A 27,487-nucleotide genomic window follows, 5' to 3' on the forward strand; every position below is an offset into this window, starting at 1 on the left:
TGCCTTACAGTACTCTATTCAATACTTATAAACTACAATTCCTCAAAGGTGAAGCTTCTATCACCAGGGTGTGCATAAGTATTGCATCCTGCCAATGATTAGAATGGGATTGCCTATTTTTTCCATGCCTGTCCATTGTTTAACCATGTTCTGATGAAGGCCAACAGCTCAAAATAAAGTGAAACACTGCAGAAGTCTCAGTCTCAGAAGCTTTACAGGTAGTATTTGGTCTGTAGGTATTTTAACCTCTCCAGCACCTGTGCTACATCTTGAAAATTGATTTTCATGCATACACAAAGAGTGTTGCTAGGATAACTCACCTACCTGGTAGTTACAAGGTGGCTCTAGCAGCATGCCAGTCAGTTTAAACACATACCTTGCTTACACTCGTGACAATTGCTCCACTAACAACACTCCAAAACTGAGGAACTGAAGCTTGAAAAAGGACAGAAAAGGGACTAATAAAAAAAATGAAAACAATCTTGTCTACTTACTTCTCCTCTTGCCAACGTCTCCCTTGGAGGTGGCAGCTTCATTTAGCAGCACCATCCCCATGGTGATTGCAGCATCTGGGACAAGGTTGTCAAGGAAACAACACACTCGGAATACAGGAGAGGAAGAAGATGGGAGTGTACGCACTGCCCCAGGAAGAACTGCTGGACACACATATGCACTTACAGATATGCACATGTACAGTACATACGCGTGCACAGAAGCAATCATGCATACTAGCAAGAAAATCTGTCATATGTATGATAAAAGCACAGAAAATTAAAATTCAAACAGAAAAGGTTAGTTGGAATGAATCAAAAGCAGTTGTGTTATTTTATGTTTGAGTGAAAGTAAGTTTTCATGTGGCAACACGAAAATAACAAAATTGTTTTTGTTTATCTGTTGAATTAAATCTGAAGTGGCCTTAGCCATGGAAGGAAAACATCAAAATGGATTCCCAATTCAAAGTTTTTTTGTTGTTGTTCTTTAAAGCCCACACATTACAGTGATGTTAACTCGGCAAATACAACAGAATAACAAAAGCACAGTGTACACATTTCAAAGTCGTGGCCTTGGCTTCTGCAAAGTATGTTTTCAAGTAGTATTAAATTTGATGCATTACAAGAGCACACAGGTGTAAAAAGGTAAAACAATTTAATCCTGACAGCTTGATTCTGTATCTTGTTAACAAGGAGATGAGAAAGTAATTGCTGCAAGGCTGAAAAATGTTGTGCCAATCAGCCAGAATTCTGTGACAAAAAGTCACTGCGGCTGTGTGCAGATGATATCTTTTTTTGACCTGCTAATTTTGACTCATCTTTTACCTGCAAATACATTCTACATGTTTGTATTTTCTTTTCTCTATCTGTGGCAACTATTACAGATGCAGCTGACCATGAAAAGGTGGCGATCTCACTTCACTGCTAGGATTTCCTCTATAATACAGTTTCCCTTTATCTTTGTATAAAGCTTGGGACTGGGTAGCAAACCTGTAAAGCCAATTAAGACATTCTGTATTATTGGTTTCACTGAAAAATCAATTTTTTAATTTTTCAAACTGGTTGACCACCATTGGTGCACTGTACTTGTAGCATTTAGGTAATGTTAAAGTTATATGGCTTGTCGAAATAAAGACAAACATTCAATTAACAACAATTCATACAATATTATGAACATCTCTCATTTAGCAAGCACTGCTCCATTCAACACTTGAGCCGCTCTAAAATCACTGCAAAGCACAGCCTCAGGTGGCTTATAATTACAGATTATTTTCTTCTACATGTTCTGCATACAAGTGAAGAAAACCTGACGGGGTGCACAAAACAAAGGCTGCCACATGGGGAGATACAGAGCTGGAAGGGAGGCATCCTCTTGATGATATGGTGACAGATGATATGCTGGCGTAACATGGACACAGGAGATATCTCCACATACGGAAACAGAACTGAGCCATAGATGGTGGCAGTTGGGTGGTTGTTGGGAAGCTTTGCCACAGTGCGATAATGAAGTCATGATAACAAATGGAAACATAGTGTATGGAATAAGACCAAACTGAATTAAATTGTAACTATAAAAACAGACTTTTCCCTGCCCGACTGCAGGTATATACGGTAAGACCTGTCCGCGGCAAAACAGAACATCAAGCAGTTGCAAAGCACAGCACAGTGTACTGCTACAGTAGGTGTCCAATCTCACCATCCTACTGCCAGTTCTGCCATCTGCATTTATTGCATCTGTCATGGTATACCCTGATTATTCCAAAAAATATTCGCACTAAATCCACATGTATGTCGTTAGAATTAAAATGTATCTTTTTCCTGCTTGACTAGTGTATATTCAAGTTGAACAAAGATTTATATATATATACATTTGGAACCACTCTGAACAGGACTGGCACATGTGCAAACTACAAAAAGTCTGAGAAGTTGGCTGGTGAAAACTCTAGTGTGGGTTTTATTGTTTGGTTGACAAAACTCTTATCCGCTAATAGTGGAAGGAAAACCTATGCCACTAGGTAAATTCACACTATGCTTGATAAATGACAATTCTGATAAAAACGTCATAGGATATGCCCGCATCTGTTTGTCTATATGTCAGAATGAGATAAATACATATATCTGTGATTTGTATTACATCCTGAAATGGTCTGGTTATGCAACTGCACGTGGTACCATGATGAATGTGTGTGCACGTGTACAAGGAATTATACAAGGTACATCCATGGGGAAACTACATCTATGACAGTCATAAAATGTGTTTACACCACCTGCACAGACAACAAGGGTAGGTGAGTTTGCATTTCAGCAGGTGTGAATGTGTGTGTGTGTGTTTCATTTAGATGTAATCAGATGGGCAGAAAATAAAAAAATAAACTGTGTGAGCATGGACAAACAAATATTGCTCTGCAGCAGGTGCGACCTTGGACCTGCTATTTCCCATGGGGACAAACACAACAGCTAGGAATGAACGGTATTATTACCCACACACGTATAAAAGCACCAGTGAAAGTACACACGGGCGCACAAGCAGACAGAGAAGAAGACAAACACAAACAGAAACATCCCTCCTGCCAAACAAGTACACAAGTAAACACACACACACACACACACACACACACACACACACACACACACACACACACACACACACACACACACACACACACACACACACACACACACACACACACACACACAGCCTATCATCAGGGGTTGAATTTGGAACAAATCAGGCAAGGAGGTGGAGTTAAAAGAGGACAATTTCTTGTCTTTGTATTGTCTGTTTGTTCAGTCCAACAGGCAGCCTCCCCTATGGAGAATTCACACAGATGACAAAGCTTTCGTGTTGGGAAAATAAATGTAGCAGACAGTAAAATTGGATGCTGTTTCAGACATTTAAAAAGGTTGCTTTTGTGAAAGCAAATGGAGAATTAAAGGTATTTTTTTCCAGGATAAGCTTTTGTAGATTTTGCACAGAGTTCAATTGCTCCCGATAATTTGCATTTCGCAGCACCTTGTTTAAATTCATGTCAACATATGCAACTTGCAGTCACAAACACACTGGTGGAAGGATACTCAGAAGGAGGATGATGTGAGACTCGGCCACAAACTGAGCCTGACTGCTGCCATGGATATAACTCTGTGAAAGAGAGAAAGAAAGGGAGAGAGACAGATAAAAGGTTTACACATTGTTCATTCCAACTGACAAAAGGTCATACTACGCAACATCCTCAGTGAAATTTATGAATTGAAGAAATTAAGAAATATATACTGTATAGTGAGGAAAAGGAGGGTTTAGTTATGAACCATGAAGAACAGGACTGGAGTAAAGGTGGAAACACTGATGACAGAAAGCATTTGGGAAAACAACTAATGAAGAGGTCATAACCTTAAGTGACAAATATCTTTATTTTGCATAAAGTTACAGAAAAAGTAAACGTCTGGAACCATCCCAAGAGAGAAACTTCTAATGGCTAATGGACATAAAATATTTTATCTTTCAAGTACAATAACTCTCCTCAATATAAGCCAACCTGGTCATGGTTGTAGCCAAAATGGCATCCTGTTCATAGCTCCATCTTTTGCTTCATTATTTATTATCATTATCAAGGATATGTCTTATATTGCAGCAAGGCAGCAGCAAAATAAGTGTTTGTATAGTGCAATCATACATGGTTTTGTCAAATATATGAGCTGAAATGTCATTTGTGTGTGTGTGCAGAAAAGATTGAGAGTTCATGCCCGTGTGTGTGCTTGCCTATCGTGAGTCATAAAGATTTCTCTCATGTGGCGCATTGGTGTATAGAGGTGCTACGTCTTTACTGAGTGGGCAGGGAGGTCAATCTAACCCAACAAGAACACTCACACATTCAGACACAAGCAAAATGTTATGAAGTCACATTGACTCCCTTCTAAATGGAGACTCCTAATGTTAAACGCTCGGCTGTATGTGTGGTCACAAGAGGTGGGGGGGTGAGGATCGATTCTTGGATGCCAAGAATCTTCTTTGGATCACCAAAAGATGGTCTTGACAGAGAAAAGTAATTAATCAGAAATTTAAAACCCATTTCTCAACATTATGATCGCCTGAAACGTTTAAGACTGGGCTGTACATTTCATATGGCTTAACCAACTAGATGGTGAAACAAAACAGATGTGAACATGTGGGTGAGAGGGTTCAGTTCACATTGGTTGCAATCTGCAACCACATTTCTTTTTCAGTTAGCACCCATCGTCTCAACTACAGAAGAAAGTCTCCCACCCCAGCACAATGTTTAAGACTCAAACTCTGCACAAGTTGATAAGATGTCAAAAGCCTAATTTGAATCGCATCTGTCTGTCCGTTATGAGGAGAAGCAGAGAGACAGACAAAGGAAGATAAAGTTGAAGTCTTGCGGAAACGAGACAAATAGAAGGAAGTGTTTCAGTGTGTTTCTCATTGTTGAATCCCCGCAGATTATTAGCATCTAGGTTTACGCCACATCTGGGGTCTGTTTTTCCACTTGACTGCCCCAGTGTTCATTTCTTTCCCTATCAGACAGGAATAAGGACTGAAAGATGAATAGAAGATGACAAAGGAGGAGGAGTAAAGGGTGGACAGCTTTTTCTTGCTTCAGTGGAGAGAAATGAAGAATTTTTGCACTTGAAAGCCGACATAAAGACGACAAAGACTCAAGATTGAAACAGATCCTTTTGTCTTCAACACAAACCTGTTTCTCTGTATTAGCTGATTACAACCACTTTGAAAGAAAGTTTTATTTCAAGGTTGGTTAAAGATTGCCTTTTGCATTCTTAATCACTACATATTAAACTCCAAGTGCAACTCAGTAGTGTCATAAATTATATTAAATTATATTTAGTTAGTTATATTCCAGGTTATTTAAAGATAAAGGCCACGAACACAAGTGTTAGGACACTTAAAGGAAAGAAATATATTATGTTTGCTTAGCTGGCACAACATTCTTCTTGACATTTGGCTTCTGCACAAGCATGCACATGAAATTTAGGGGAGTGACTCAGGTGCTGATTAACTAGCATTGTTAATCATGGTGTAAAATGGGGTGTAGTTGTGCATTAAGATTGCCATGTCCGTTGAAAAAATTTAAAATGGAACCTGGCAGGTGTTTGTCAGGTCCTCCTTTAGCCTCTGGTCCAGCAATCATTTAAAATGAGAGCCTTTCCTACCCTTATCTAAGCCTATACATTCACTGAGTTACCAGTTTATAAGGTGCACCAAGCCACATCCAATGCACTCAAATACAACAGCTCAGCAATCAATCCTGCCTTTATGAGACTTTATGGGTCGGACAAAATCTTAGAAACACCCTTCCATATAATGCAGTGCAAGTCAACAGCAACAAAAACTGCAGCCATTCATAAGGATATAAACACAAGTGCAACCTTGATACAGTGTGATACAATAAAATAGTTGAATCAACTTTCCTCTATGAAGACAATACGATTGGTTGATAAAGGTACTGACTTTTACAAGATTAGCAAAGTGCACCAAATATATTGGCAACATTTTAAAGTAAGCTACTGATTTATGGTAGCACATTTGTGCAATTTCTCAAAGATACACTTTTTCTTATATTCCAGAAAGAGATTTTGGAGAAAAAAATATGGCATTATTTTTAAACAAGGAACCTGAGATAGGATGAGATGTTTAATGTCTTAAACATCCTAGTATAGCAAAGCACAGGGAGCTGGCACTGGAAAAAGGTCTGGCTGCACCAATTCTCTTTCTGGAACAGGAGAAGAAATGCTTTTGCTAGTTTATAAACCAAAAAACCTAGGACATAATCCTAGGATGCAGCAACAGCGCCCCCTACAAGATAGTGTTGGGGGAACTTGTTTTGCATATAGGGAGGTGAGCCCTGGCATTCAAATTGCCAAAATCCCCACAAAAGAAAAGGTAACAGCTGCTAGTGTGTTTAGGTTTGTACCATTAGCAACCAGGTTAAGGTTAGGGTAACTTGCCAGAGGAAGAGAGGAGAATCCTGCCTGAAATCGGTGCCCAATGTTAGGCTTATACCAACAGTCTACATCCAGTGAATCAGATTGTAAAGATCCTAACTTGCACTAGGATGAGGTGAATTAATGCCTGATTTCATCCATGATTCAAAGAGTGAGGGCATCTTCGTAAAATGTTAAATTACATTAAGGGGAAAAAGGATACTTGGAGAAATGGCACAGCTGTGCAACATTAGAAAAAGTTAACTAACTAGCCCATATGCAAACCCTAATTAAATGAGACAAGCTCAGTCCCCCTGTCAGGAGATTGTTGAACAGTCACTCTGGGAAATGATTGCTAAATCAAGTACACTACAAGCAGATGAGGCAGGTTTTAGGAAATTGGGGAGAGGAAAGGAAAAAGACAAAATGCATCACCTAATTAGTCCTGAAAAAACACAGATTAATTAGAGACAAGTGCATGAGTATCCAAGGGTAGAATTTTTCTTTCATTACTAAAACTAAACAAACATTACTGCATACTATTTTTCCAGAAACACCTTGCTTTCTTTATGTTACCTCCTCAACATAAACAGGACCTGCTGATAGAGGCAATGAGCAAGAGCAGTGCTTGGGGGATAAAAAATTCCTCAATCCATGGCCAGGCACTTCCAATTAATCTGATGGATTAGAATGTAGGAGTTCAATTCATTAGTGCACAGAGCCCAGTGTGTATGTAGCGCTGCATGTGTATGCTGAAAGTAAATGCGTGTTTGTGAATGAGACTGTTTCGGGAGAATTTGTCTCTATGAAACAAACTGCGTGTGTTCATTAGAAAGATGTAAGACATTGAGGTGGTCTGGGGGTAAAAGCCACAGCTTGCTGAGCTAACATGGAGATGAATGGAAGAGCTAACTCAATAGTAACACTCTATAACTCCTTCTCTTTCTGTTACCAAATCAAACACACAGGTTACCTATACAGATTAACTTTGAAATGTGGATTGGTGCCAAATATAGCCAGATACTATGAAAATTTTTTTTTACATTTATTTAAACGGCAATGGACTGAGGCAAATTAATCCTTTAAGATTCCCAAGTAACATATAAATGAGGAAAGCTTTGAATGCTTCAACCACCAAATAACCACCACAGACTCCTTGAAAACATAAGAGAACTTCACCTCAATAAAAAGTTGTAGACTAAAGAAAACGTTCACTGATGTACAGCACATGAACTAACATCTATGTTTGTCTAAAACAGCATTTTTTTTTCTTTCATAACATTCACCTTACTCCTATATGTAAGTAGTGGAATCGATCCAATAAACACTTTAATCGAATCAACTTTCATTTGTATCCAAACTGTGCCACAATGTCTAACCACCTGGTGAGGGAAAGGGCAATCACCCAAGATTATTGCTTCACAACAATGATTTGAAAGACTGCCTTTAAAGAACATACAGTATAACATATTTAAGAGTGGCTGTGTCTGTCGTTTGAGACATTGTTAAATTGTGATGTTTATAATTGATCTTTTAGCTCTAACTTGTTGACGAACGCTGCCTAAGCAGTGCTACAGAGCAAGGTAAGCAAATGCGAAAAAATACAAAATTGATGATGACAAAGTCACAAAGTTCATACAATTTAATCAGACTCTCCGGCAAGACTTAGTGTGCGTGATAATGCACCACTGCATCAAACAAGCTGCTTGCAATGGAAATAAAAGGCAAAACAATCTGACAAACCTTGAGGCTCAAGGGTTTTGTTTACCCAGTCTGTTAAGAAGAAAACATTTGTGTAACTGTTTAATTGCTATCAACTTTATTTTTCCGAAATTATATTAAAAAAAAGTTTAAGGATAAGACTGGAAACATTCTATGTTTTTTTTTTAACAATCAACAAATTCCTTCATAAGACCTAAAACAACAATAGTCATTCTTTCAATTCAACCCCTAAGCCCATTGGGTGCAGAAGAAGACATAAATCATTGAAAACAGGTCACGAAAATATAGTTTAATTTTAAAGGCGCAATTTCCCAAAACAGCTGGGCTCTGTTATTTTCAGCAAATGGTTTTTAGCATGACTAAATACTGTTTATGGACATTTATACATATTTGGTGATGTAGTGAGTATTTATGGCAGAAGGTTTATGTGGCATCGACTCAAAATGAAACATTGCCCATGTTCATCCTAATGAAGTAACATGTTACCTAGAGATGGTGTTTGGCTTCACAATGCGTTTCTATTAGTTTCTGGACAACAATGGAAGTCTGTGATACAGAGGACTAAGCCATATTAGAATTTGGAGAAACAGGGAGTACTTGTTGCTCAGATCATTTAATTGTTTAATCTTTTCACGGGAGAAAGAAATATAATTGCAATTTTATACTGACACATACCTTTCCCCCACTTTTACGTATCCTCTTCATGGCTCGCCTTCATAAATTTGGGCAGGTTCATGCCGTTGAGCTGTCCAGTACAACTTTAATCTGCTACTACTCTGATTAGTCTGATGGATTAGTTTTTTAAGAGACCCATGTCTGCGAATGAGGTTGAAACATCGAGATTAACAAAAGAAAATTGTCCATTATAATTGAGACTATAATGGGCAAAGTCAGTCAACCCAACATTGTAATGAGAAATGTTACCTCTTGTTAAGGACAACATTATTGTACTGTGCTTTTTTCAGCATTGATCATTGTACAAACACTTTTTAAAAACAGTGATGTTTTACAGTGGGTTGTCTAGGGCAATTGTGAAAACCATTAGTATTCTATCCACTTTTTATTTACCCTATCCTTGGGTGTAATAAATATCTAAAATGTACTGAATAACTTTAACACAAAGGGAAGTCGGTGCAAAATATAAACTCAATGATGAGCTTACTCCCTAGAGGGTCTCAAGGAAATAGATGGGAAAAGGTTAGCTCAATTAAAAATCTAAATATCAACGTTAAAACTCTAAAATATGTCTAGACCTTTACCAAACACTTCCCTTGAGGATTATTTCCTATACCATTTATTCATTAGCATGCTCTTAGGATCAAGATCTCAGGAATATACGTGTTTACATTCTTTCTAATACAAGAACTAAGATGTGAACAGCACTGAGTGTCTGTGTTCATGCACTCATTTGAATACATTGACATTAAAAAGCCTTGTTTATATAAGAGCTGCATAAAGCAGCCCATTTGTCAGACTTTGAAGCAAATTGGGTGCCTGCACCAATGCAGGCGTATAATAAGCATTTACATACAGACAAAGAAGAAGGCCATTGGCATCTCATATGTTTATGACTGTATTAAAATTAGGTTGAAAACACGCCTTGACAAGGCTGTCATTGATTTCCTTAATGTGCCACATCCTAGTGTGCTACGTGTCATAGAAAACAAACATGACAGGAACGTAAGTACTAAAAAAAATGTACAAATGTACAATCAATAGGAAGTTATGTCAAGATTGATATATATATGAGCCAAAAGTATACTTTGTCCTTCCTTCCCTCGAGTATTCTTGCTCTAAAACCAGACTATTGTATTGTAAGCTGTTAATAGCTGTGGGCCAGATAACCTTTACAAATAGCTATATTCATCCTTTTCTACCCTGTATCATGTATTTGTGTATTGTAGAGTGTGAATGTGAGTTTGTGTGTGTTTTGTTTGATAAAGGTCAGGAGGCACTCAGACAGGAAGAGGGATAAATGAAAAGTCAACAAAGCAGAAAGAACGGAGAGGAGAAAGAGTAAGTAACAGTTAGTGAGATGGAGTGGAAATACAGTATGTGCTTAATTTAGGTTTGATTGTGTGTATTGTCGTGATTGGGTATGATGACAGGAATGATAGGACATGAACCTTGCAAGGTACACTGGATAAACTAAATACCTATAACATAGAAGTAGTATGAAATTGTGAGTCCTGTTATGCGAGCGCTGATGTGAGCTCAGTCAACTGAAAATACTCAGAGGAGGTTAAAATGGCAATGCATTACTTTTGATTGACAGATGATTAGAAATTAAGTATTTCTCAGTTAAAAGAGAAATATGCTACACAGATCAATGATTCAATGTCTAACAATCTGAGAGCATATGGGTGGGGTGACTCATTCAGAACAGCAAAGGGACTATGGGCAGGTTCACTGAATCCTTCATTTGAACAAATACCGAAGTCTATTTTAGGGATTCAGGTGATGCTTTAAAATCTCATTATCTACTCACTGTTTATGCAGTTCAATGTTTACACACTCCGCGGAGAGTTCTGTTTAATTACCCAAGAGTCAATTAGAGCCATTTAAAACCTGTTTTCATTTTCTACTGAAAACATGTCAATCAGTAAATTCTTATTTCCTCAGCAGACTAAGTTTTATTTGTGTTTTTGTTTTTCTGCGACATATGGGGGATTTCATCTGGTGGCAATGAGATGTAAGAAAGGAGTTTAAAACATACTTAAAGAATTGCTGGCTCAGTCCAGACTGCTCAAAGAGAAGGGGAAAAAAAAGTGTTTTCACCACTGTTGAGGTGCCTTAAAGCAAGGCAGCTTACCCCCCAATTGCTCCACTGAAACTTTTCAATAGCCAACAGCTAAAGCAGTACTAGGTATTTTCCAGGTGTGGGTGAGTAAGTGGGAGACAGTGACTCAGATGTTCTGCAGTCTAAAGCTCGAATCACTCCAGCACCTAAAACAGTCAACCTTTGCAGTGAAATCTATTAATTCCAAGGGATTCGGTTTTGCAGATTCACTCAGAAAGGCAGAGTAAATCTCATAATAGACAATGCTCTAATAACATCGAATCAAGATTTGAAGGGTTTATGTTATGAAAAACGTATCTGTGAATTTCTTTGGCCCCATAACGGTAACATTGTCTCCTGTTTAATCTTTCTTACTCGTTTTAAATCTTATTTGTGTGCATATTCTTCTATTGTCTCTTTATATTGCCTTGTGTTTATTTTATTTTATTCTATTCTTCTGCATAACTTCTATGTCTTATATAAAGCACCATGTATACCTTTGATGTTGATAGATGCTAGACAAATAAAAAAAAAGCTCCAGTAGTCTACCACCTAGACCTGCAAGAAAGGAGTCACTACATCTATTTTCTTTTCTTTGTACACTAATCTCGTCACCCTTTCTGTCTTGCCTACAGGATTTATGTGTTTAATATATATGATTCTTGATTACAGTTTTCTCCTCAAAACACTGCTTCAAATCCCTTTGTGAGTAGCTGTGAGTGTCTGTGGGTGTGAGCATATTTAACTAAGGAGAAAGAGGGATGGTCAATGTCTACTGGCCTAAACGAATATCCAGCCTAAAGAACCATTTCACTGCTTGACTACACTGTTCAGTTCTCTCCATACCGGCACAGAACACAGATAAACACAGAAGCATTTCCTGAATCAATCAAAGGCACAAACACACACACACCTGCACATATGAAGATGTGCATAATACAGCGAAAACTCAAGCAGCACTCACACTCGCTAATACACACTACACACTGATGTCCTCTCTAAGCCAATAGTCAAATATTTGCAAACAGCCAATTAAAGTGACAGCAGTGTTTCTTTAAAATATGAAAGGTTAGCAGTTAATGTAGGAGGCCTCCCACCAACAGCTGCCAAAAGCCATCAACCAATCATGTGAAATCAGCTGGAAATATGGAAATGTCATCAGCCAAAGCGGTGGGATAAGGAAGTGGTAGAGAGAGTAGAAGCCAAGAGAGAAACAATGGCTGAAATGCTTCACAAAAGAACCTTTGGCTTCTCTGAGAGTCCCTGCCTTCCAGGCTGAGACGGACAGGTTAAACTTTATTATTTTAACTTGTATTCTTAAACTTGTAGAAGCCAATGTTCAATACAACTGACTTAAACTTTTGTCATGAAAACTACTCTCCTCCTTTACTTTCTTATCCATCACTTTCTATTTTCTCTTTTAACCACTCTTCTCTCTCACATGACTCAGAAGTTGCACAGCTGTGTGCGTGATTTTGTTTTGTTTCTTTTGCGTGCACATGACTGTATATGTAGCATTTTGAGTGGTTGTGTCATGCATGCAGGAATATGCATCAGAATAAACTAGTACCCTCATCTTGCTGGTAAATCAGTCAAAACTGCAAAACTAAAATGACAAAAACATAACATGTTGGAGATTACTACTCACTTTGGTGCTTTGTTCAAGGTGTTATTAATGATGCATCATGTTCCCAATAAATGTCCTGCCTGTCCACAGAATCGGTAATTTTTCTGCAAAGATCTTTTTTTTATCTATTTACATTGACAGGTTGATAGGGACACAGAGATACTGTGTCAACAGAATAAGAAAACACTGGATTTACAGGCAAAGAGCCTCCAGGCAGCGTAACAGCCCTGTATATTCTGAATAAATGGATGTAGATAACATGCAGCCTCACTCTCCCTATTAGATCCTTTTCCATAAAGGCAAATTTTTGGTCAGTTTTGGGATATTTAAAATTTAGATATGTTGGTTTTTGCTATGGCCAGTGATGTCACTCAAATTGCCATATTTTTAATACTCGAACTATAAAGGAATACATCCAGAGAAAATGTTACTTTTATGTTTGTCACAGATTATTTAAAAGGGTAAAATGGTATTTTCCACTGCATGTATTTCACTCTGGCAGCCCTTACAACCTCCACATCCCATTTTGGTTGTATGTGTGTGCGTGTGTCTGAGCAAAAATGAGCTAGCAGTATTTTTTTCTTGGCTGCACAGTAAGACGCTCACTACAATTTCATCTGCTTGGTCGTGCCATTCGTCAGTTGACAAATCCTTTCAATATAGTCTACCTGGCCACGCTCGCTCATCATTTTAAAGGAATTACACTGTCTGGGGAGAGAGGGTGAGAGAGGAGAGTGGGAGATTAGAGAGAGAGGTGAGAGGAAGTAACATGGAAAGAGGACGAAAGTAGAACAGGAAAGATAAGACAGGTATCTTTCAATATTGTCTGCCCAGTTCAAGCTATTCACTGTCAGAGGACAGAGAGAGGAAAAGAGGGATTTAAAGAGAGCATAGGGGTACAGATGATGGTAGAAATGGTGTGAAGGGAAGGAGGAAATAAGTAAGAGATGAGGGCCATTTATACAGGATCTAATGTAGCTATCCCTGCCGCTATTTTGGTTGAGTGGCTACAAAAAAGCAATCTGGCCTGGAAGCTCAAGAAAATGTGGTTGGGTTAAAGCATGTAGGTCAATGAGGCTACTGCTGTAGAGGAAATGGAAAGAGGGAGAGGAATGATTAAAGTTAGGCTATGAGGCCTAGGAGGCTAAGCCTGTAGGGGGCTTAACAGCAAGTTATAGCATAATAGAGGCAGCCCTCAAAAGGTTCATATAATTTCACACAATAGGTCCAAATACTCTCAGCGGTCTCTTTATTAGCTACAACTGTGCAATCGAATGCAATCCAACACGACAGCGGAAAATGGGAATACATTTTTGTCCTATACTATTTACATACATGTTGGCAGCAGAGTATTCGGAACACACAAAAAAAATGGCGCCAAGAGCTCGACCGGCCTAATCCAAGTCTCTGGAAGGCTGGAGCTCCCAAATTCATTGAAAAGACGCAAATTAAATCATGAATGCGCAGTGGAGATTATGCATTTACTTCATACTGGGTGCGATTTTGGCTCAGCAGCAACAGTGAAGATTTGTACTTGAAGATTTATACATGTACTCGCATTATGCTGGACAACTTGTGTGTAGCAATTTGTTTTGTGTATGTTTTTTGTTCTGTTTTTTTTTCCAGTTATTTTTTGAAATTTTAAAACCGCAGCTTCTTCAACGAATGCTGCAACTCTGTTTTACGTTGAAGCTCAAGCAATTTTTGGACATAACTTCACTGGATTTTCCATCTGCATGAGGCTGAGTAGATAATGACTGAATTTTCCTTTTTGGGTGACCTGTTCCTTTAACTTTCTGGGCAAATAGTAGTTTTTCAACTTTAGCAGGGCACACCATTGGTGCCTGCTCATCAGCCTTTCTGCCCCTAACTGGTATAATTTGTTTTCTGCGTGCTCAGTAATACATCTTTTATGACCTGCTCCCCTTGTGATTCAATCAGATGGCTATGGCTATTGCACCCTATAGTTAGAGAATGAATTTGTGTCTTTATCCGAAATGCTGTTTCAACACTTTACTATGTCAATGCCTTAATGCTGCTCAGCTCATACAAAGCCAAGAACAAGAGAGGAATACAGAAGACAAAGGCAGCATGCAGGTGAGAGTGTTTCAAACTAGCTGACTGTACTACTTTCTTATGAAGACCATGATGTGGTATGAAGACAGACAGGGATGTGAAAGAGAAAGAGAAGAGAGGGCATGCAGAAGAAAGGGAAGCAGTCGGAGGGGAGAAAGGGAGAAAGAACTGATGAACAGAGAAAATAAGTACAGAGCACGGGTAGAAGTACTTTAAAGGATGGAAGATGGGTCGTTATGAATGCAAGAAAGGGGTGCATGGAGAAAAGAGAGTAGAAAAAAATCAAATGAAGTGAAAAAGTGAAGTGATAAGTGAATGTGAAAACCAGAGAGCAGGCTGCCCTCACATCTAAAATACATCATAACATAATTTGGCTGATTGACATTATTTTGATATATTTTACTTGGCACTTGCAAAAGTCCTGAAGAAGGCCCTGAGTTGATTAGCAACTACCAATAACCAATGGAAAAAGAGTTAACACTAGGGCAAAAGTTGTGATATTGATAATTAAAGCAGTTCAGATACAGGTAGGTGGATGGAAATAACAGGACAAGAAAAGAAAAAGGGTGATGTCTGGGCACCACAGTTGAGAGCTACATAGGATGAGTATTAAACCTATTTGTTGTCAGACAGACTGAAAAATGATCAAGAGCCAACAGAACCTGACTAATAGAGCGCTTTTTACACGGAAAAAGAGAGAGGGGCCGGACTGTATGACACATGAAGGGACAAGAAGGAGGTTGTGATGCTTTTTTACTCTCTTTTTCTTTGACCTTACAGTATGAGTTTGTTTGTGCACCTGTGACTTCAGCTTCTGCATGTGTGGAATTGACTTTTCCTACAACATCCACAGTGCTTTGTATACTGAGGCTGTATGACACTGTAGAAGGGTTTCTGTACATGTGTGTTAAATGCATACATGGCACGCATCAGACAACATGTTTTTAATGTAAAATTCATTCACTCTATTCATTTCTATTTCTCTCTCTCTCTCTCTCTCTCTCTTCTATCTCCCTCCCTGCCTCACTATCCCCTTCTCTCCAGCCTCCCTCATTTTCTCAGTGTGTCATTTTTTTATTTTAATTTCACACTTGGATGAACAAACTTAAATGATGACCAGCAAAACTACAACTGCAAATGCTGCTTGTGTCTGTGTTTGCACACATAGTGGTAATAAGTGGCAACTGTCCAAAAAAACAGAGAAACTGTATAAAACAGAGGAGGGTAATGATAGAAAAATAGATGATAAAAGCATAGTGATATTAACACACAATGGCTGCTCCCAGCTGTCCAGTAACATACACACTGTCTCAGCACTGACTTTGATACAGACTAGTGCATCTTACTCAGGGCAAACAGCCTTGCGCATGTTTCTACGTTGATCTTACACAACCACAGATAGCAAGAAAGAAGGTAGGAGGACAGCAGACAAGGAACAAAGAAAAAAAAGGCAGGACAAGAAGGAAAAAGATGGAGGATAAAAAGAGACCAATAAGAGATGGACAGTTGAATGACAGAACAAAAGTGGAAGGATTATATGAAAAAACAGAAAAAGTGGATGATTGCATGAATGCATGGATGTACTCTATAAAGAGAAGAAATGATAATGTGATGAAAAGATAATGTGATTCATACCACTTGTCCATTCTGGGGGTTTTTGTGGGCGTAGGGAGGACCTCTGATGTGGTTCCACATCTGGCCGGAAGTCATCGCAAAAACTACACACTATCATACAGAGAGACACAGAGAGAGAGAAGAGAGAGAAGAGAGAGAGAAGAGAGAAGAGAGAAGAGAGAGAGAGAGAGAGAGAGAGAGAGAGAGAGAGAGAACATTAGTTCAGAAATATTTTTCATGGTCTTATCATTATTTTTAACTGAAACAATGAAAAATGTATCCAACTAAACATTTGACTCTGAAACAAAAAGAGTTAAGTTTTGTTTAAACAGGCAGAATTGAACTAATGAGGTGAGATTAGTCCACTCAACTTTTTTTCCGGTGCACTTACACTTGACTTATGTCCCTGACTTGTGAGGGCGGATACTTCTGGCAGAGCATGTAGGACTTCTCACAGTTCCCACCTAAAACCCAAAGAGTGTGTGTGTGTGTCATACCAGTGCAGCCATGGCCCATCCAGTCTTATTGTATATGAATTCCAAGTTGTTCCTCCTCAGATACAGCAGACCTCCGACCAGAGACACCAACAGAGCCAAAGCAATAGTACCTGAATAGTTAGGAGGACGGAAGACACGAATCTATTGGGATGGAGAGAGAGAGAGAGAGAGAGAGAGAGAGAGAGAGATGAAGAGCATATAACTTGTCTTGACTGACTGATTTCCACAATGCATTACTACTGATCCTTTTTTAAAAGAGAATGTATTTTCTTGGCTTGGCAATAACCAAATTAAAATAATAAAATAATCAATTCTACAGTTTTTACCATTTTTATTCCTATTTTTTGTTTTTTAGGGTTGTAGGCGGAATCATCTCCAATAGAATAATGACTATAATTTGAATGATGTTTTACTTTGCTGTGAAAGTTTTAAACCTTAGAATGAATACTCTTATTACAGCCTATTACAGTCGGTACAGGCTGAATGTATGGTCCATTGATTGAGCTCTTGAAGAGAGACATCTTATAGAAAACCAGCATATAAAACAACTAGGTGAAAGTGATGAGAAGAAACTGAGAAAAACAAAAATAGATGAGAGATGTTTATATGTATGGTATCATTATTTATATTATTTCAAATGTTTAGTTTCATATTTCCTTTATTGACTGTTGAAGAAGCTCATAAACAGTGGTTTTAAAAAGTAAATAAATGAAAAATGAAGCCGTTTTACAAAATTCCAATTCACAATACTAGGTGTTCAACAAAGGGTCTAACCTTGAACCTGTAAAATCAATTCATAAAAACCTTGTTATAGTAAAGTATGGGAGCAAAAAATGTATGAATGTGTCAGAATGTGTGAAAACTTCCCCTCAAATAAAAGAATGTATTTTTTGTACTAAACCATTTTGAGAGTATTTAGCGCAGCGTCAGGTAGTGAAATCTCACTGCACAGTTATAAAACAAGTACAATAAATGAAAATGAAGGTTTCTTTGGTCATGCCTTTATGCACAAACTGAACCCAGAATCAGTTCATTATGACTATTCCGCAGAAGGTCATTTCAATTAAAATACGATAAAAAGCATGGTTTGCAGCTATTTTTAATAAGAATAGCTCTGCAGAATTCTTTTGCATGTAATAACCATTGCCTATGTCATTAAATGAAAACTGCTTCTGCAGTATGTTTCTCACCCATTCTCTTTCTGTCTGTGTGTGGCCATGAAGCCAAAATCACTGCCAAACATGTTGTTTGCTATGAACAGGTGCAAGAGTAAAATGTTCCAAAAGTCAGAACATGTACAGCATGTGTGACCAACACTGATGTGTCACCAGTGAAAATGTGTGTAACGGTGTGTTACTGGATTGAAATTTAAGAATGCCTAACTGTGAGACATCTTCCAAGAATCTTCCAGCATAAACAGTGGCATCGCAAAGTAGCCATGGTGCTTTACTTGACTTAGTTTTTTTATTGACTTAATGTAAAATTCTTTAGGACAACAAAAGAATAAGCTTGTTTTCTAATTAATCAACAACAGCATGTTCTACTTTTGCTTATTTAGTTGTAGTTGAAGAAAACATGTAAAGTTACAGCGAGCTCTAATAATGTGTAATACAATGCACATATTATATTGTGGTAACCTCAAATATATGGTGTTTCATGATCCATTACATTATTTCTCGTTTTATTTTTGTAAAGTTGTTATCTATGCAATAAAGAACAGATGAGAAAAGAAAGAGTAATAGCTGTTTGCACAACAGTACTAGCTCTAATACATTCCCCATCAACCCTTATTGTCATTCTGGAACACTATAGGCACTAAATCTAAACAAGGACTTCTCCAACAGACTTTCATTCCAGTTCCTCCATCAAACAAATTTATTCATCTCACCATTTTTTGATCATATATCTATCCTTTCATTTTTCCTTTTCTGTTCTGTTCTTTATTCATGGGATAAAGTCACATTGAAGTGCCTGAAAGCTAGCACTTAGTGTAAGTGCTCCCCATCGCCTTCTCTGAAAGGCAGCCTTTTGAATCCAGATCCATCAACAGGATGTCAGCAGCATGCTTGGACTACATCTACCAGTACTTGGCAGACAGGTTTTTCAGGAAAGATGAGATTTTAGTCCGACGGCCGACGGTTTGATCTCTCTGGTGCCAACAACTTACGTGCCTCCAAGCTAGGGCATCTAACACCCTCCTGCATAACCCTGATCCTTGAAGTATATAAGGTTATGACATTGTCAACATGGCATTTGCCCCATCACAGACTATAGGCACCTTCAAACCTGTTGCTGAGCTATTGGTGCAAAATTGGTTTGCTTTAGTATTGCACGCCTAGACATTGTTCATGGGCATTGACGATGGACAATTTTTAAAAATATTTCTAAATTGATGAAGCAGGAAAAGAGATATCATCTTTTCTATTCCACGCATTTCTGTCTTTTTTGATGCCTACATGATCCCAAGTTAAATGCCCACATTAACCAAAATGCAACCTGAATGGTGAAACTTTAGACAGAGATACAGGTGTGTTATGCTAGTAATGGTCAATGTAGCTTTGAGCCCCTCACTTGAATCGAATCAATCGTATCGAGGCACACTTTGTGATATTGGCAAACATCATGTAGTTGTCTAAAGAATTGCAATATCGTACCGTACTTGTGAGATACACCCCTAGGTTGTATGTCCTAGCTGTATACTTTTAGCAACCGTGTGTGTATCTCTTGCAAATTTGCATTTTAGAATGTGGACATCTCTGTATGTACAGTAGTACCTGAACGTCTGTGCGGTCTGCAATCCACTTAGCCAGCTGTTCTGAAGCAAATCCGATTCTTTGCAGGTCAAATGTATCAGCTCTCTTTGGCTTTCCCTTCGCTGGGAAATGCATGAAGGTTGGAGCGCTGTTCATGTTCAACTAGAGAGAAAGAAGAAAATGAGGGGATGTCAATATGTCATACACACTGAATATAATACAATCCAAAGATAAATTACATCATTAATTATAATGTCGTCATCGACAGATTGATGCTGGGACTAGTATCACAGGTTTAGACTCAGTTGCTTGCTATACTTGCTGGCCTGTTTTCAAGGGGTAATTTTTATTTTCCTCTGTTTGTTGACTCCAAATATCAGTTATCTTAACTTATTCTAAACATCAGATGGCGAAAGGCAAAAATGTCCTTTAATTAAAAATCCCTCCTATAATTCTCTAGGCTCTGTTTATCCATGTATGCAGCACGAATTTAAATTTTCTTCAGGATTTTTAATTTACATTTTAATTAATGCATCAAAGAACTGGTGCAATGAAGACAGTAAATAATGCTTTTAATACTTTTTTGCTTGGCATTATGTAATTCTCTTTCTGCCTACCTAACACAGCGTTCTTTAAATTTTCATAACTTGTTTGAACATTCAGCAGCCAGCGAATGCTCCGATGAATAAAAGTATATCGTTACTGTGACATGCATGTTGTAATAGTGTGTATTACAACACTGCCATTACTGTAGGAACCTACTGGGTTGTGACTCTGTATTGGGCAACAACTCACTGCGATGACAAACAAAAGCTCTCAAAGATCATTAGATATAAGAAAGTGCATCAGTGTATTGTATTTCTATCAGGTTATATGCTTCTCTGTGTGTGTGTTTTTGTGTGCTGATTTGATTACAAGACAGTAAGTGGGTGTGTGTTGGCTATCACCGCTAATAAATGGATAGAGAGAACATCTCCAATAATTCTGTCCTTGCATAAATATATTCTATTGTACAAACACACAAACACACACACACAGCTAAATAAAGAAAAGTGGTAGTACTTTCTCTTCCTTCCTCTCTCCCTCCCTCCCTCCATGTTTCACACCTATTTAACTCCAAATCCCAGGACTCCCTACTATTATCAACAACAATAAAGTCAACTGGTTTACTCTCTCCTGTTTTTCCCAAGACCCATGGAAAAAATAGAGAGTGAGGGAAAGTGGAAGGAAAAGAGCAGAGAAAAAGGAGATGGAAGAAGACAAGAGAGGAGAGTTGGGCAGATTATTTATCTGTTATACATTCAGCCACCTGTTTCTTTAAGTCATTAAGGTGAACGATGGATTAGATGCATGTGTGCATGCATACATATGCATACAAATGAAGGTACATGCATAGATGTATAAATGCCCTTGAACAACAACACAAAAATATGCATTCATGCATGGGCAAAGCAACCCACATCTAAAATCTAAAAGAGAAAAAAAACACACCTAAAGATGTGCATCTAATTAACTCTCATTTAAACTTAAATAGCTAATTTTCTCTCATGACAATGACAGCTGTGGGTAGAGTTGTGAAAAACAAAAGGCCTGAAGGAAAAGTACAAAAGGAGTCACAAGCCAGAGGGCAAAGACATCACAATTAAATTAAAAAAGACAAAAAAAAAACAATGGCTAGCAGCAACGACAGGCAAAACTGCAGAAAGAAGAGGAAGAAAAGAAGAAATATTAAAGACTTAAGGAGCATGTGTTCATGTCATCTTTACTGGATTTAATCAGTCTAAAAGAAATAAAAATGAAGGAAAAAGAAGCAGAGCCAGGCTAATTCTGGCTGAGCACAGTTATTTAAAGTTCCAAGAGTATAAAATGTAGACCAAAAGACGGAGAATTAACCTCTGTATTAGTATCTTTTTCTATATTCAGGAAAAGGTATTGAGACAGCAGAAAGATGCGGGTGTTGCCTGAGTTGGAGAGTTTTATACTTATCAAGCAAGTCAGATGTCATAGAAGCCACATCAGAGAAAAGGAACAAGGTTTTCTAGTTATAAAACCATATCTGAAGTGAATAATGCTATGATACCAGAGTCTAACAATACAATCTCTTGAAAGCGTTTGTTTGTGTTTCTGGTTTGTGTGACAAAGTGACAACCACTGTGCCTCCAAGTAAACACCTCCTGTAGACAATTAACTTTACTGTGATTTGTGTCTGCCTGACCACCATTAGAAGCCAGTCATTTGACCTTAAGTAGATAATCAATGAAATGCTGGTTTTATGATATTTAGCAATGTTTAAGGGAATAATATTGTACTGCATTACAATTTGGCTGGTTTTGTTTCAAAAAGGAGTCAGTGACAGGCGGGTTGACCGTATGTTTATGTTGAAATTGGAGTTTATGTTGTTGTTGTTCATTTTGATGTCTATGTCTTTACATCAATTCACACTGCCTAGACTGAAGTTCACCTGTGTCTTATCCCATGACTTTGTGTGCAGTAGAGCTGCAGCTAGCTTTTTTTTTATTTTTTTTTTTATGTCTGAACACAACCTAGTGGATAGATATCCAGAAAATTATTTGGCAACAATTGTGATAATCTAAATATTTGGTTTAAGCCATTTTTTTAACAGTAAAATTCACACATCACACTTCCTCAAATATGAATATTTGTCATTTCTATTGTCCTGTATGATAGTATATTATTTGGGGGTTTTGGACTGTTGGTCGGACAAAACAATACATTACTTGGGATCTGATTTTTCACCATTTTCTGACATTTATAGACTACACCAATAACAAAAAAAATAATGATCAACAAATACAGGAAGTATAAAATCTGAACAAATCTGTAAACCGTTTAAAGGACCATTTTAGAGTGTTGTAAATGTTTCACATACTTTCACATACTTGTGGCCTTTCTTCCCATTACAGTGTGCTTGTGAGTGGTGTGCGTACTGTTTGCATGCGTCATTTGATATTTATTTCCTTTGCTTGAAAGGTTGCATGTTTGTCCTTGTGTCCATCTACGTTTGTACATGTTTTTATACCTGCCCTTTTTGTATTCTTCCTTTTTTTGTGCTACTGCAGGATGTTTTGTGTCATTGCATTTTTCTGTATGCATTGTTTAAAATTTCCTGTTTATCTAAGGTTTTCTTTATTGGAAGCAATTTCACAGGCAAAAACATAACAACGCAATGTGGCAGAGACAACTTCCATTCTGACCATTTTTCCTTTATCTTTTTATCCCTCCCACATAGAATAAATATCCCTTAATGTCACATTAACAATACAGAATACATACAATAAATACATACGCAAAGCAAAAGAAAAAGAGATGTCAAGGATTCAATATGACTTAAGAGAGGTCTCCAAGTCCCTTCAAATGAGTTTAAGGAGCTATTGAGGGAAACTCTACGCTTTTCAAGTCCAATGGACAATAACAGCTCTTTCACCCACCTGTTGTGAGATGGAGGTTGAGCATGTTTCCAATTAAGAAGTATGAGTCGCCTGGCCAACAGGGTTGTAAAGGCCATAACAGTCTGCATGACTTTAGTGGTGATAGAGTGCAAGGGGGCACCAAATAAGGCCAAGAAAGGTTCAGGAGTGATAGTAGTATTGTATGCTATGCTAATGGTTTTGAAGATTTCGGACTAGAATGTGGCAAGAATGGGACAGAACCAGAACATATGGGAATGGTCGGCTGGAGACTGTTTGCACCTATTACATAAGTCAGTTACATTGAGGTAAATACAAGATAGCCTCAAATTAGTGTAGTGAACCTTGTGCACAACTTTACACTGGAGAAGGCTGTGCCTCGCACATATTGAAGAGGAGTGAACCAACCGTAAGACTTGTTGCCAATAATCATCAGGTAGCGTAGTTCCGAGCTCTCGCTCCCAAGAATCTTTGGGGCCGGACGCTGGGCAATCAATAGTAGAATTGATGAGACTATAAATGCTAGAAATTGGCCAACTTTTTTCAGGATCAAGAGCCAGTAAAGAGTCTACCAGAGTTTCCGGGGGAAGACTAGGGAATTTGGGGTTCTGATCCCGAATAAAATGTCTGATCTGAAAAAAGCCATATAGGTGGGAGTTAGGTAGGTCCAATTTCTTTGAGAGCTCAGAAAAGGACATAGAAATCCCTTGGTTTTTTCCCTCGAGTTTTACTGTCTAAAGTTGGAATCCAACACTAGCTTAATGGCAATTAGCTGTTGGTGTCCATTATTTTTTATTTTCTAGGTCTTTTTTACTTTGGCATATCAATCTTCCTTGTAACACCTGGATTATTTACTAAATTAGAAGCCCACTGATTTTAAAGTCAAGCTACTGCAGTAGCACTATTGTGTCAATGTGTTTTATTACAGCCTTGGTTTGGGTTCTGGTGAGGGACTCACATAATCCCAGAGAGAAAACGGGTGTTATGTGCAAGCAGAGGGATGGGGGAGGTACGGAGGAGGAAAAAGAAAGCATGTATGGTGCAACTTGCACTAGGGTGAATCTATTTAGTATTGATAGTACAGGAAATAACTTGATACAGTACCTGTTGGAAAACGTCGGCTCCCTCATCGTAGTCCACTACCGTGAAGAAGAGCTTGTTGGAAAATGCAGATGAGTAACGCCACGAGTTAGCCAGGACCTGGTACTCCTCATTCGCCTGCCTGTAAGATGGTAATGAAAAAGATTGAAGGAATGAACCGAACAGAAAAAATGTCAGATACTGTGAAACACTTGCTTTGTCTCAAATACACAACTCAAGTACCCCAGGTACAGCAGATATCACTTAAGTCAAAGGTCACAAATAATTAAACATAATTTCAGACCTATATTGCCACAGTTGTGTTAATGAGGACTATTTTCCCATAGACAATAACCCTAAAGAACCTAACTGAAACTGGGTTCCCCCATCAGTGAGAATGTGGATTCTCATGTTCCGTAGAACCAATATTTGAGTAAAAAAATCGATTGATCGCTAAAAATAGTGGACCTGCCTTCTGAAGAATTTTATATTTTCACTAGTATAATTTTTATCACTTCAGCAGAACGTTCTTTAAGATTGTATTGAGTCCTTATTAACAATCACTGATTCTTTTTGTATCATGTTTTACAAACCTAAACACAGGTGATGCAAGTATTGCTAACAAAAAGGAACAGCTAAAAGAGAAAAATGTTGTGTATTCACAATGTCTTGTTTACATTGTCAATAATTTCGCTCTCCTTCTGAGTCTGTTTTTACAAATACTTGGTTTACATTGACTTTTCAGCTTTTCTCCAATTATTAACCTGCTCTTTATCCCCTAGAAGGCATTATTTTGATTCTGACAAGCTATGGGTAGAGGCACAGCACAAAGGACGAAATTAATGCATTTATTCATGAAGAGGAAATAAGGGGGCAAAAAAAAAACAATAGCACACAAAAAACACAACCAGTGACCTCAAAAACAAAAGGTAGAGTCAAAGATAGGGTAAAAAAAGATGGAGTAAGCAAAGGTCCAAAGTAAAAGAGATTGCACCGGACTCTAAAAGGATGCAGATTCAGAAAAGGGAGAAAGAGAGACGATGAAGGCAGAAGAAAAGAAAATACTCTAGATCCTCGGCACCGTCTCCCTCTTCATTCCATAATGGTCTTCATGACATGGGAAGATGATGCATTTTAATTTCTCTCTTTTTAGAACCTCATTTGTTTTATTTTAATTTCCTTAAAACGTAGCCTGATGAAGGTGTAATTTTAACCAGTATCTCACCTTATCCCCCTTCTACATGACAAGATAAACACTTAAAGCCGAGAAGCAGTCTATTTTCTCTCCTCTCTGTCTATTGTTTCTGACTTTAGCTAAATGTCATTTCCTGCTGCTCATCTTCACTTTGACATTGTGTCTTACGTCAACCGCTCCTTGTGTTGGCTTTAATTAATGGTAAATTGTCTGTCAAGATGTGTTATGCGCGGTGATGTTACATTGTTATCTTTGCAGCTAATGTTAGGATGGTCCCTTTGAAGTGTCTACCGTTTTAAACAGTCAGCACAGATGAAGTTGAAACTCAGGCCAGCAGACTGTCAGGGATTACAGTGGTGCTCATTTATGTTTGTGAACACGACTTTGCTGGAGTTGTCAAGGTGTCACTGAGATGTGGTAATAACTATCCTGATAGTCTTTGTTATTTATTTATTATATTTATTGTTTACTTAGCATCTGGCAGCTGTCCAAATGATAACTTTTCTTATTTTATTAATAAATATCATCATATTGCAAAAACAATAAACTGATGAAACAAAATAAAGAAATTATGTGAAGATGTTAAACCAATTTGTGAAATCAATTTTGTTTCATGAGACACTTCAATCATATATACCTGGGTTAATTTTTAAATTTAAGTTTAAAGGACGATTTAAACTTAAGTTTAAATTCTAAAACTATAGTTATACATAGTGTTTGAGTGCATAGGTAAACACCTTAAACGATGACGTGATATCAATATTTCTGTTTTTTTGTGTCACATCTGATTCGAGTATGAAAACTAACAATTTAAATCTAATATCAGTCTCCATGTCTGCCTCACCACAGTAACATAAATTAAGCAGCACAACAAGCTAGGGATTTAAATAATTAAAAAATTACAAAAACGCTTTTAAATTATTTATTTTTCAAGGTCTGGTAGTGAATATGCTATAGACTGCGGTGAACATTAATATTTAATTTTTTAGCATGACATCTTTGCTCTTACAGAAATTGTATATTAGCAGTAGGTGTTGCTGTAGGTAAACTGTACGCTGCTGTGTTTCTGTTTTTAAACTTCCCTTCGGTGTTTTCTGTTTTGTCTTTGTGTTTTGTTGTACACAATAAAACAATAAGACATGATAGTTTTTTGTTACTATTGTCAATGATATTGTGTTTATTCTGAAGTGTTAATTGAATTAATTTGCATATAGTATGTTTGTGATTGTTGGTATGGTATGGTATGGTCAAAAATTCACCTGATGTGATTCATGTTATTTTTATGTGAGCAAAGAAAAGCAGAATCTGTACATCTGACATAATCAATGGAAATGCTACAGCTGTATTTCATTTTTTTCCCAGAAAACAGTTGAAAATATTTGCTGGCAAACCTAAACACAAGAATTATTAAGCTGAACCTGAGCCGCATTCTTTTAAAATGAAAAAATATATATATAAAAAAAAAAAATGGGGGTGAGTAGCCTTTCTCTGCCGAGGTAAAGGAGCCAAAGTAAATAAATAAAAAATGAAAAATGAAATAGGAGAATAGGGAAGACTGCTTACTCCAGTTTTCTTGTTGGCGGTTACCAAACAACAATGATTAGGAATCATTTATGGCCACTGACAAATCTACCAAGTGTAACCTAAGTTAAGAAATATGAAGAGAATTTATCTTTCCTATAAAAGAGAAGCCAGTTTCATCCACAGTTTCATTCAGCATAAAACTATATTTTATTTCTGGGGGTTAAGCCTTAGCTGTGTCTGAACTGTTGTATCACTAGCCCCATTCACACTGCCCTTTCAGTGCGGGAATCATGTACCGATTCTTCGCATCGCTGTCTGTGTGAAATTTATAGATGTGGAGAGGGGGGACAGTTTCGCTGCGGCTCTGATGCGCCTCCGGAGGTAGTCTCAGAGCCACAGTAGAGGCAATCCAGCGTCTGTGTGAATGAAAAGGCCGGAGGCGCGGATCAGGGGTGTGTCGGTCTGATGGTGTTCACAGGCTGACAGCTAAACAGATCCTTTACTCATCAAATAAAAGAGAAATGTCCCCACTTCAACCCACAAAGCAACGTTACAGGACCAAACAATAGTGATTTGGTAACTGGTAGTGTCTCTGGCAACTTGTATTGAAAAAAAATCACCACGACTGTCAGCCCTCCCGACCAAGACTTCAGTGAACTTTCCCCCAGAAAACAGCATCCCTCCCCGCAAGTGAGAGACTCGGACAGCGTCCTGTTTACTGATGGGGATTATGTAATATCTTCTCT

General features: G+C 37.9%; 1 protein-coding gene across 1 annotated transcript in view; it reads right to left on the bottom strand.

Moving 5' to 3' along the window:
* The window catches only part of LOC311250787 (dolichyl-diphosphooligosaccharide--protein glycosyltransferase subunit TUSC3), a 75,255-nt gene that overhangs the window by 13,393 nt on the left and 34,375 nt on the right, over nt 1–27,487 (bottom strand). Inside the window, exons 3-8 of the mRNA XM_084342835.1 lie at nt 24,047–24,164; nt 19,536–19,676; nt 16,762–16,902; nt 16,286–16,375; nt 3,567–3,630; nt 495–569 (exon numbers count right to left, since the gene is read on the bottom strand). Of these exons, the coding sequence (XP_084198961.1) occupies nt 495–569; nt 3,567–3,630; nt 16,286–16,375; nt 16,762–16,902; nt 19,536–19,676; nt 24,047–24,164 (629 nt within the window). The remainder of the gene's footprint in view (nt 1–494; nt 570–3,566; nt 3,631–16,285; nt 16,376–16,761; nt 16,903–19,535; nt 19,677–24,046; nt 24,165–27,487) is intronic.

Source organism: Pagrus pagrus, assembly GCF_965226575.1.
Source record: "Pagrus pagrus genome assembly, chromosome: 2".
Classification (NCBI taxonomy): Eukaryota; Metazoa; Chordata; class Actinopteri; order Spariformes; family Sparidae; genus Pagrus; species Pagrus pagrus.